The 12,937-nt window shown below is 45.2% G+C and overlaps 1 protein-coding gene across 10 annotated transcripts in view; it reads right to left on the minus strand.

The window, feature by feature from the left end:
- The window catches only part of PRR5L (proline rich 5 like), an 81,603-nt gene that overhangs the window by 17,071 nt on the left and 51,595 nt on the right, over window positions 1-12,937 (minus strand). For all 10 annotated transcript variants that reach the window (XM_045013819.1, XM_045013815.1, XM_045013814.1 and 7 more), the window contains 2 exons: window positions 12,727-12,784; window positions 3,958-4,049 (listed from right to left, as the gene is read on the minus strand). In XM_045013819.1, the coding sequence (XP_044869754.1) occupies window positions 3,958-4,049; window positions 12,727-12,784 (150 nt within the window). The remainder of the gene's footprint in view (window positions 1-3,957; window positions 4,050-12,726; window positions 12,785-12,937) is intronic.

Consider the following 12,937-nt stretch of genomic DNA (forward strand, 5'->3'; position numbering starts at 1 on the left):
AACACAATTGAGCTCAGTCCAATATTCCAGCATCACAGTAACCCAGTGCTATGCCTAACATGCACAACACAGTCTACTATACCATTAAACCAGTGGTTCCCAAACTGGGGTTCGTGAACCCCTGGGGGTTCGCAAAGTGTTACAGGGGGTTCTCGGGAAAAAATTCCCTAATGGCAGACAGAATTGTCCCTAGGGACCCTGGGCAGCATGGGGCCAGCAGCACGGAGCCCCTGGACTTCCAAGAGCTAAGCAGATCAAAGCAAGCATATCTATCATACTGAGGAGATTAAAACTTCAAGACTCCTTATAAGCAATTGAAAGGGAGGTGGATATTTTTTGGTGTTTTTAAAATTAAATAGGCAACTAGTGTTGTTTTTAAAATGATTATGAAGAACAAGTTTAAGCTATGTTTTAACATGCATTGTTTGCCTGGACTGCTCAAGACCTGAACACTTGTGTAGGAGGAACTCTTTGAGTTGGCTTCTTAAATACCTTCATGCTGTTTCACATCTGATACTCCTTGATGAAACATAGGAGCCTTGTCTTATAACAGGCTTATTCAAAGTGATGCAAGATACGAAAGTGAGATCTTGGAAGAGTGTTGCCATTTTCATATGTAATATAAAATTTATCATTACAGTATTTTTATTTCCAAGATCACTGCTTTTATAATTTATACTCAGATAAAGGAGAAAACCCCTGGACATACTCATTATTAGAAGGGGGTTTGCGAGACTTGACATTTTAGTGAAAGGGGTTCACAGGTTGTTAAAGTTTGGGAACCACTGCATTAAACCAATTGCAGCTAAGATTTCACTGCTCAAACTTTCTTCCCATCCCTCCCCAATGCTTTCCAGTGTGGAGTCTCTCCCCCTCTTTCTTGAGGGAATTAAACTCTGCCGCATATTCTGCTTTGGGATCCATAACACACACACAGTGAAGCAACGCCAGTTAACCATAAATTTAAAATAGGGTTAATGTTGCAATTAACAGCTACATCAATGTGCAAATAACTTAAGACCTATAGCCAAGACTGGCCTGGCCATTACATGAGTGTTTTGTTCTTCTAAGACATCAGAATGCTTGTTTGAGAATGCCAGGTGTAAAAAGGAGCTGCACAAAGCTGAGAAATGTATCTCAGCAATAACATGACACTCTTTTTCCATTTATTCCTATTGTCCAATTTAATCCAACTAATTTACTATCTCAGTTAAAAACAACATCCCATAGAAAACAGAAAGATTTGATCCCATTTTTCTTCCCAAGCCCAGCAGAGCAGTCACTCAGTGAGAGCAATGTGACTTGTATAAACTATTTGCATGTAACTGGCAATTTAGGGGACTGGTTGTCTTAGGGTCATACCTAGGTCACAGGTTCAAACCTAGCTGAAGTTGTTAGTAATCAGAAGTCACTTCCATATGATGAAGGTTCGGAAGCTTATCATTGAAGGGCTCAGTTATTTTTCCAAATGGACACTTGTCCCCATCACAAAAGCCACTACTATACCCTTAACAGCATTTGCAGTAAAAAAAGTCACAGGCTGAATGAGTCCGAAGACTGACAGGACCCTCTCACCCAAAGACATAATTCCTCCTGAACAGTGCCACGTGTGGATCAATACAGTTCCTTTCTGCAGGGAGAGGAGGCTGTTCTTGTTATTAAGGCACTGGACTTCAGAGTCCAGTGATCTGGATTCAGTCCCCAGATCCACCACCAATTCCCTGTGTGATGGTGGCAAGTCACTTAGACACTCAAAAAGAACAGGAGTACTTGTGGCACCTTAAAGACTAACAAATTTATTTTAGCATGAGCTTTCGTGAGCTACAGCTCACTTCTTCGGATGCATAGAATGGAACACACATCCATTGCATCCGAAGAAGTGAGCTGTAGCTCACGAAAGCTCATGCTAAAATAAATTTGTTAGTCTTTAAGGTGGCACAAGTACTCCTGTTCTTTTTGCGGATACAGACTAACACGGCTGCTACTCTGAAACCTGTCATTAGACACTCAGTTCTTCATCTGTAAAATGAGAATAATGCTTCCTTAACTCAAAAGGGAGTGGCAAGGATATGTTTATGTGGTTCTCCAATACTACTGGGATGTATGCCTTAGGAAAATGTAAAAATAAATAAAATACAAAGGATCTCGATTTCCTTCATATCATTTACTTTAAAAATTCACAAAGTTATACAGTAACTTTTGTTCAGTTTCTCATTATTGAGACACCATATAGCAGCAAAGAGATTTTCCCTGGAGCCATTAGTGGAAAAGGGTGTCACCACTGAGCCACATGGTATCACTTTTTCTGTAGCCAGGAGAGCTGTTAAAATACAAGGAGAGCAGAAGCAACTCCCAATAAAATGGAAAGAAAGATTCTTCTCCTCAAGGAATTTAGTACATTAAAAACCAGGTTTTGGCATCTCACCCTGCTAGATTAGGTCCCTCCATGTCTCCAGAGTATGTGCACACATGAACATGCGCACACACACACGCAGCACGAAAAGAGTAAAAAGACTTCTCAGTTGCACAATTTCACCTGTATCCCACCCCCACACATACCTTCTAGCATCTGCAGCAAGTACAGACAGGAGAGAGTAAAAACAAATATATTGGACAGTTAGCAATCATCTTTAGATAAGTTCTCTTGGCCACTTTTAGGGAATGCCAACTTTAATCATTAGGAAAGGGCAACCTTCAAATTTCAACTGCTGACTTTCAAGTGATAAAAGGAAAAATCGATTGTATCTAGAGTCTGGTTCTCCAGGAGCAGAGATAGGCCAAAAGGGAAGGCCTAACATTTCTAAGAATTTCATTCTACACAGATGATGTGGTTTTGGTGCCTTTTCAGACCCCTCCCTCCACTGCCTTCCTCATGACTGGCGAGAACCTATAAACGTGCTCATTTGTCAATAGCTCCTCAACAATTAGACTCATAGACTTTAAGGTCAGAAGGGACCATTATGATCATCTAGTCTGACCTCCTGCACAATGCAGGCCACAGAATCTCACCCACCCACTTCAATTAGGATTGCTGGTGCTGGAAATTCTGACCAAAACTATTATTATTTGTATTATCGTAGCGCCTAGGAGCCCTAAGTCGTGAGCCAGGACCCCACATCGCTAAGCACTGTACAAAGAGAACAAAAAGACAGTCCCTGCCCCCAAAAGGTTTACAGTCTAAGCAAATTAAAGAAGTAAAATATAGGTTTAAAATCAAAACTCCTTCAGGAATCCGACACTCGGCTGCTTAGCCTTGTAAACGGGACTTAGAGAGAAACCAGAGTGATGTCACTTTGCAGGTACTGTACATATATGGCCACTCATCACAAAAGCATCCGAGACCCCAGGGAGACATTTTCAAAGGCACAAATGACAGTTAGGTGCCTAACTTCAGATTAAAGTCAATGGGAGTTAGAAATCTTTCATATGCGCCTTTACAAATTTCTCCCCTGGACTAGATTCAGGATTTGCCCCAGTGTCAACCAGACATTGGAATAGCTGTGCCAGTGCTATCCTTAATGCAGACAGGGCAAAGCCACTACTTGCAGTGATGGAGCTATAGCTACCGCAGTGACTAAAGAACTAATGAAAATAACTGGAACAAATCCTCAGTCTAGACAAGGCCCAAGTACAGTCCAGTTGTATCAGTGCTTAAGCACTGTTTAAACTCCGCCACAGACAGGCTCCTAACAGCCGGAGAGGACAGGACCAAACAGGATTCAAAACATTGCACTCTACCTTAGGTTACCTAGTTTATTACACTAGTTCCATTTACATAGTCCACTAGGACAAACTTCACTAGGAGCCCATGGTTTAAAGTTTTTAAAACCTGTTTAGCCAGCAGAGATGGAGCCTTAATTGCTGCAGGGAGAGAAGGGAAGCACCAAGGGACCATTAAGTAGGTACTGTAGTTGCATTCCCTCCCCATCTCCCAGACTATATTTTAATCAGGTTTACCTGGACGGGGTAGAATATCGCCTGGAGTGTGGGAAGGGTCTCTGTGAAGAAGTGATCCCAGATTTCAGACAGGATATCAATGCGATCCTCACCTAAAAGCACAGGAATTTGGAGGGAGAAAAACCCTTTAGCAATTAGGACACTACAGTCAGGTTCAAATGTCCCAGTGCTCTTTACCTTTCTAGGTGAGCATCACAAACCCACCTCATTTAGGACCTCCTACCCCAAAGCAGACAAGTCCTGGCAGCTTTAGCTGAGTTTTGCTCTGTATTTGTTCACAACAAAGAAGTGAGGGGGCATAAATCTATGATCAGAAACTGCTGAGTCCCTCCCAGCTCTAAGAACACAGTTCCACGTGAAATGTAAAACAGCCCAATTAAATTAAAAGGGTGATGCTGCTCCTTAGACAATAGGGTCTATCTCCACTGGCCAAGTATGTTGCAATTACAAAGCACCTAATAAACATTAAGCTGATATTCCAGTATGGTCTCACTGACCAGCCCAGGAAGAGCCCAGAGGCTGAAGTCAGGGAGCCAATGCTGTACAGATACCTCTTTAACCAGCTACATTAACTCTGAGATTCTCCCTGCCCCAAACATAGATCTAGAAGTCACAGAACAAACCCACCCGCGGTAACAAGCCACAAAGCCAGAATGAGGAGAGCGTCTCTTCTACTGAAGAGAAGTTTTAAACTTGGCAACTCACAAGGTTCAACTGCTCCCATTGCATCCAGCCAGCCATAACAAAAGCCCCAACTGTCCCAAGTTTAGATATTTAAAATAAATGCAGTCTGAAAGTCATGCAACCCGTAACTCACATGGCTAGCACGTAACCTTCATCACAAGGTGATGTAGAAATGATCATGCAATGGGTACATTTGGTCATTTAGATGGAATATTTTTAATTAACTCACGAATAAACTCAATTCACAAAGCTTCTTGTGTTTCTAAAAAGTTAGGCTGAGATTTCCAAGCTGCCTAGTGGATTTGGACATCCAGTTTTCCATCCCCATGGCCAGTGGTTCTCAACCAGGGGTTTGGGTCCCACTGGGGTGCTGTGAGCAGGTTTCTGGGGGTCTGCCAAGTAGGGCTGGCATTACACCTGCTGGGGCTCAGGGCAGAAAGCGAAAGCCCCACCACCTGGGGCTGAAGCCCGGGGCTCCAAGTCCTGCCACCGGGGGCTGAAGCCAAAGCCTGAGCAACTTAGCTTCACAGGGCGCCCTGTGGCATGGGGCACCGGGAAATTGCCCTGTTTGCTATCCCCTAATGCTGGCCCCAAAACAACTGTTGTGGCACAGGTGGGCCATAGAGTTTTTATAGCATGCTGGTGGGGGGGGTGCACTCAGAAAGAAAAAGATTAAGAAACCCTGCCCTAGACAGCTTTGAAATCTCAGTCTTAAACTTGAGTGTAGCAGTTATATCAGTTCCTCACAGAGGGACTTATATTTAATTGCGTCTCACAAGAGCATTATTTACCTGTACTGAAATGTTTTCCAAATGCAGGAAAATTCCAAAGACTTTGTGTTTTCATGTTTACTACTGATTGTTTCCCCTAGCATGACTGTAGCACACCTTACTTGTGATATAAACCATCAGAAAGAGAACGTGCAACCATAGGGCCTGATTCTGCAAGCTTTACCTCCCAGGAGCAAAGGCCCCTTGACTTCAACGGATTACAGGATCAGGTCCTATGTCTGCTTTTTAATCCCAACTGCAAGAATTCACCAAAAAAATCATCCTTCCAACCATCCATGGAGCCATGCTTTATTCACACTGTCTGTAATGACAGGGAAGAGAGAAGTAGGACCCCGCTAAGCACTGAGGATAGGATAGAAATTAAAGATAATCTAGGTATGGCCCAACCTAACTGAATACTTTGTTTCAGTTTTCAATAAGGGTAATGAGAAGCATGGGGGCAGTGTCAGGGTGGCTAATGCGAACAAGGATATGAAAGTAGAAATTACCACATCCGAGGTGGAAGCCATTTTCAAACAGCTTAATAGAACCAAATCGGGGGACCCAGATAATCTCCATCCAAGAATATAAAAGGAACTGCACATGAAACTGCAAACCCAATAGCAAGAGTTTTTAATGAATCTGTAAACATGGGGGTAGTATCCTATGCCTGGAGAATTGCAAACATAGTATCTTTATTTAAGAAAGGGAAAGAAAGTGATCTGGAAAACTATGGGCCCGTTATTTTTGCCTCAGTTGTATGCAAGGTCTTAGAACAAATTTTGAAAGAGTAGATAAAGACATAGAGGTAAACAGTAATTGGGATGAAATACTAAATGTTTTTGCAAAAAGTAGATCATGCCACACCACCCTGATCTCCTTCTTTGAGAAGATAACAGATTTTCTAGATAAAGGAAATGCAGTAAAGATTTCAGTACAGTTCCACATGGGAAATTATTAAACTGAAGAAAATGGGGATTAAAATGAGAATCAAAAAGTGGGAAAAAACTGGTTTAAGGGGAGACTACAAGGTCATGATGAAAGGTGAACTATCAGGCTGGAGGGAGGTTACTAGTGGAGTTACTCAATGATCAGTCTTGGGACCAATCTTATTTAACATTTACATTAAATGACTTTGGCACAAAAAGTAGAAATGTGCTAATAAAATCTGTGGATGACACAAAGTTGAGAGGTATTGCCAATACAGGAGGAGGACTGGATTATCATGCAAGAAGATTTGGACAACCTTGAAAACTGAACTAATAGGAAAAGGATGAAATTTAATACTGTAATAGTGAATTTAGGGACTACCACAAGAATGTTTGCTATAAGCCGTGGAGGTATCAGTTGAAAGCGAAAGAGGAGGAGAAAGCCCTGGGGGTATGAGCCACCAATGTGATGCAACCAGGAAAAAAAAACAATGTAATCCTAGGATGCATTAGGCCAGGTATTTCCAGTAGAGATAGAGAAGTGTTATTGCCATTATACAAGGTAGTAGTGAGACCCCACCTGATATACTGTGTGCAGCTCTGTTCTCTCGTGTTCAAGAAAGATTAATTCAAACTGGAACAGGTTCAGAGAAGGGCTACTAGGGTGATCAGAGGAATGGAGAACTTGCTTAATGAGAGAAGACTTAAGGAGCTAGGCTTGTTTAGCCTAACAGAAAGGAGGCCAATGGAAGATATGATTGCTCTTTATAAATACATCAGAGGGAAACACCAGGGAGGGAGAGGAATTACTTAAGTTAAGGGCCAATGTTGGCACAAGAACAAAGGTATATAAGCTGGCCATCAATAAGTTTTAGCTTGAAACTAGATGTAGGCCATGTCTACACTAGCAAACTTCAGCGGCACAGCTGTAGCGATGCAGCTGCACTGCTGTAAGATCACTCATGTAGCCGCTCTATGCCAACGGGAGAGAGCTCTCCCATCGACATAGCACTGTGCACATACGCTCTTATGATGGCAAAACTTATGTCACTCAGGGCAACATGAGTTTTGCCTACATAAGTAGCAGTGTAGACATGACCACTTATGTAACTATCAGAAGAGTGAAATTTTGGATCAGCTTTCCAAGAGAAGTAGTGGGGGCAAAAAAACTAATTTTTTTCAAGTTTGATAAAAGGGATAGTATGATGAATTGCCTACAATGGCACGCGGGCCACCTGTGACTGCTATTAGCAAATATCTGCAATGGCCAGAGATGGGATGCAAGATGGGGAGGGCTCTGAGTTACTACAGAGAATTCTGTCCCAGGTGTCTCTCTGGTGGGTCTTCCCCACATGCTCAGGGTCTAATAGCCATATTTGGGGATGGGAAGGAATTTCATCCCAGGTCAGATTGGCAGACACCGGAGGTAGGACGGAGGAGTGAGGGGATGTTAGCCTCCCTGTCAGCATGGGGCACAGATCATTTGCAGGTTTGAATTAGAGTAAACAGTGGATTCTCTGTAACTTGAAGTCTTTAAATTAAGATTTGAGGACTTCAGTAACTCAGCCAAAAGTTTTGGGCCTAATACAGGATGGGTGGGTGAGGTTCTGTGGCCTGCGATGTGCAGGAGGTCAGACTAGATGATCATGATGGCCCTTTCTGACCTTAATGTCTCTGAGTGTGTGGTTAGGTTTTAGGATCCCCCTCCTACCTGTCTCGGGGCTGAGCTGTTGCAGTGTGTGGGAATGGAAATAAAAAGGAAAGATAATCTTTAGGATGGGGAAGTGGTGTATTTGTGCAAGAGATCATAAATCCTACAGAAATCTGAAGTGCTGCATTAAGAGAAGAAGTTCTGATTAAGACAAACATGTACTTAAAACGTTGCTGCTCTCTGCAGCATGGGCATTACTTCGACTCAGAGCTGGGAAGGGAGCTCCCTTTTTGGAAGTCAAAGCTAACTGGGAAGTGGGCACAAGTGGCTCTTGTTGCAGTGACCACAAGCCAGATTCTCTGGAACAAAGTGATAAATTTATGAAAGAACGGAGAAGAAAAAAAATCAGTGCTTGGAAATTCCATGAATCATCTGGCTCCTAACTGCATCACAGTGATCTTAGCTCCTGTAAGCACCGTGTTTACAATGCCACTTCAGACAAATGAAAGGGCAGCAGGAAGGCCCTTGTCTGTCTAGTTGGAACATCTTTCCCAAGCAATCAGCAGCCACATGCTGGCACCTTTGTTTCATTTTAACATGATGATGGATGACTCACAAAACCGCAGCCAACAGGAGCTGTATGTTTTAATCTGCATCGCAAATTGGGACAGTTTTACAAGGGTTTTTTTGTCTGTTTGTTTTAGAGTTTTGTTAACTGGCTAGTGTTTGTTCTTTAGAAAGCTGAGGGGGTGGTAACAGCAAGACAAAGATCCCTGTTTAGGATACTGAGTGCAGCACATCCTTGGGGCTAGTCTACGCTAGCAGAGCTACAGCAGCGCAGCCGTACCAATGCAGCTGTAGCTTGTCTGGTAGAGACGCCCTATGCCAATGGGAAAGAGTTCTCCCCTCGACCGTGAGTAGCAATGCCGTCAGGAGAAGCTCTCCCGCCAACATAGTGCTGTCCACATTAGGTTGGTGTAACTTACATCGTTCTGGAGGTGGCTTATTCACATCCCTGAGCGACATGAGTTATACTGATACAAGTGGTCATGTCTACAAGCCCTTAGATATAGTGTGCAGATTCCATTCCTCCCATATTCTCCTTTACAGGACTGCACCAAACAAGTGGGCAGTAAGTCAAATGGAAAGTGGCCCCTGTAAGGAGGAGGTTAGCAAACTCTGCGGCTCCTGCACACTGGGATTACTGACCTGCTCACTGGCAACACGTGGTCATGGGCGCCAACTTATATGGGCTCTTGGAGCTAAAGCCCCAGGAATATTCATAATCAGGGGCTCTGCTCCACCAATATTTGGAGCTAGATTTTTCCCCCTCCCCGGAGCTTCCCTGCCTGAATGTAAAGAGAGCGCACAGTGCGTCTCTCTCTCCGTTGCTGCTGCTGCCGTAGCCTAAGGGCTGCAGCATTAGCATAAGAGGAATGCTAACTGCTGCTGAAGCACTCAGGAGGGGGGAGGGGAGGGGAGGGGAGGGGGCCTCCCCTCCCCTCCCCTCCCCTCTCCTGCCCCTACCTGGAGGAGACACAAACGGGCCAGGAGAGGGACATCACTCACCTTAGCAGCTGTTGGGGCTTCCGTGAGTGTTTGACCCTATGATTTTTTATTATGTTTGAGTGTTTGACCCTATGATTCCCCCCCTGCCCCAGCCCCAGTCCCAGCCCCTACTCCTACCCCCAGTGAGGCACAGCAGGCTGCACAGGGGAGGCAGGAAGCCACATGTGAAGGCAATGCCCCCTCCCCCAGCACCCACCAACCCACCCGCCACAGGAGGGATGGGAGAGGGAGGCTTCATAGACCTGAGCAGCTGGGGCTTGGATGAATTTTATGACACCCTGCTCCCCCACCCCATAGCCAGCCACCACCCTGCAGACCCCACTTCTGCCCCATGCTGGGCAAGGGGCAGCCCCATCCACAGTGAAGTTATGGTGAGGGGCAGCAACATGGAAGGCCACCTGTGCCCCCCCCAGTACCCATCATAGGGGAGGGGAGTGAGCTTTCTGGACCTGAGAGGGGCCCAAGGAGCATGTGCAGAGTGTGTGTGCCGTGGGGGGCAGGAGGGGTCCCTCGCCTGGAGCTTGCTGCTGCCAGTGGTGGTGATGGGGAGTCCTCTCTGGCCCTAGCCCTGGGACAGCCTGTCTGCACCCCAAGTTCCTCATCCTCAGCCCTGCCTCACCCCAAAGCCTGCACCCCCAGCACCGAGCACGCTCCTGCACTGTGAACCCCTCATCCCCAGCCCCACCCCAGAACCCTCACCTGAGGGGAAAAACATGCAACTTAAATTTGGTGGTCAGTTTGGAGTATCATTGTATTTAGCACAATATTTGATTATTTTACACCCTTCAAAGTATGTAACTGGTCATATACAGGTGTTTTCTCTGAATACTGTCTGTGTGCCTCAGTTTCCCCAAGCATTTCTTAAGGCTCTAGATGGTGGGATAAGGGGGTGTGATTGTTGTAAAGCCCTAGAGGGCCAGTGTGATGCTGTCTGCACAGAGAATGGCTGACACCTTGTCTCCAGGCAACTGATGGCCTGGGCCACTCTCCTGCAAGGTGCCAACTGAAGGTGTTTGGAGTATCATTGTATTTAGCACAATATTTGATTATTTTACACCCTTCAAAGTATGTAACTGGTCGTATACAGGTGTTTTCTTGAATACTGTCTGTGTGCCTCAGTTTCCCCAATGCATTTCTTAAGGCTCTAGATGGTGGGATAATGGGGTGTGATTGTTGTAAAGCCCTAGAGGGCCAGTGTGATGCCGTCTGCACAGAGAATGGCTGCAACCCTGCCTCCAGGCAACTGATGGCCTGGGTCACTCTCCTGCAAGGTGCCAACTGAAGGTGTTGGAGAACAAAGAGATCAGGTGGCCTCCTAATGCCTGGAAAAGAGACAAAGGCCAGAGGAGGGAGTGTCAGTGCCTGTGCAGACTTCCGGGAAGCGCATGGTGTGGAAGGGGATGCTGGGATGCTTTGGAACAACTCCATACAAAGCCAGTCAGGACTCTGGGGGAGCCTCCTCTCTGAGCATACTGTCTCCAGAGCAAGAAGCTTACACCTTCCTGGGTCTGACCTCGGAGCATTCAGCATGCCCTTCCACACCATGCACTTTCCGCAGCGAGTGTGCCCAGGCAGGTCCTGGGGCAACCAGAGGTCCCTGCACCCCAACTCCGCAGTCAGATGTGACTCTCAGCCAGACAGTAAAACAGAAGGTTTATTAGATGACAGGGATACAGTCTAAAACAGAGCTTGTAGGTACAGAAAACAGGACCCCTCAGTCAGGTCCATCTTGGGGGGTGGGGAGCCCAGACCCAAGTTTTGGGCCTCTCCCGATTTCCCCAGCCAGCTCCAAACTGACACTCCCTCATCTGGCCTTTGTGTCTCTTCCGGACAAGGAGGCCACCTGATCTCTTTGTCCCCAACACCGTCAGTTGGCACTTTGCAGGGGAAACTGAGGCACCCACAAAGTATTCAGAGAAAACATTAAGAACATTCCCACTTTGTCACAACAGGTGCAACAAAATTTAATACTGTATATTGAAGCAGGCAAGTGCTGCTTCTGATTTTCCACTTTTAATTGACCCTTGTAATCTTGTGGTGCTGACGCATTGTAGCTTCATTTTATATCAGCTTACAGGGTGAGAGCGGGGCAGGGGGACCACCATTTTGGGCCCCACCAAAAATTATACGAACCTGCCGCCTATGCGTGGGTTGAGATATCAGCTTAAAAGAAAGCAGTGCTAAGGAATCTAGCAGTGTAGGAGTATGTGTCTTTACTGGCATTTAATGACCCAGAAAAAGCGGGTCAATGGGGAAGCTTGCTTGCTGATGATCAGAGGCTACAAAACTGGGTCAGCAAATGGCAATCTAGTTTTCAAGAGCCAGAGCTGCACAAGTCAATTAGGCAAACCTAATAAAAGTGACTTATCACCAAAGATCAACCATAACAGCCGCTGTCCCACTGTTCTCCCCCCACCAGACCTTCAGGTGCAACTGGAGCATGACACTGTGGGGCCAGCAGTTTGAATGGCCACTAGCTCTTCACATATGGAGAGTTTGAGTCCTAATGGGGTTTCATCCCCATCTTGGTGAAACACACACTCATTCTAGTACATTTGTTGAGGGCTTTCGACAGAACAAAGGTATGATATGATAGGATATATGATATGATATATGATTGATTATGATATATGATATGATATGATAAGGTTATAGTCACAAGACTCATGAGTTCTGGCCTTTCTGCACAGTTTCAAACCATCTTAAGAAATAAGGCAAAAGCCTGTAGGGGCTTAACACTGTTTAAAAGCAGAGAAATAGGATTCACACCAAGGATTGGCACCATTTGGAAACTGGGTTTAAATTACACTGCAGAACCATGTGTGAGTCTTCCTGGTGAAGAGAGGGGCTGATGGAAAAGCCTCAGTCATGCTTCTTACTCAACAAGATCCAACATCCCTCAAGTAACATACAGGCTACAGTACAATGTCATTCCCAGAGGGGTAGCATGGATATGTTAAACTAGTTCAGCTGTATGCTAGCTTGAACTGGGCTTAGCCAGTGATTGTGATCTCAGTTTCATAGAAGGGGCCTTAGAATTTCCAGTCGTGTGAACCATTTGGAGATGACGGGGTTATGACAGATGAATCTCAGCTGTCCAATCATCAAAGGCTGACTCACAAGGGCCCTCCAGGACTCCATTCCAAAACAGTCTCTCTATACTTGCCTTCGCACAGCTTAACCTTCTCCTCTATAAACAGCAAGCCCTTCGCAAGCAGCTGGTTCTGCCAAGAGAGAAGAGAGAGACATGCATTTGCTTTTCCCAAGACTTAAAATAAATTTTGAAGACAGAGTTTTATTGCTGTTATTTGCTTGACATGCAGGTGTCTAAAGTTCAGTCAGTGCACTCCCAGCCCTAACACTAGACTTGGCACGTT

Source organism: Mauremys mutica, chromosome 4 (assembly GCF_020497125.1).
Source record: "Mauremys mutica isolate MM-2020 ecotype Southern chromosome 4, ASM2049712v1, whole genome shotgun sequence".
Classification (NCBI taxonomy): Eukaryota; Metazoa; Chordata; order Testudines; family Geoemydidae; genus Mauremys; species Mauremys mutica.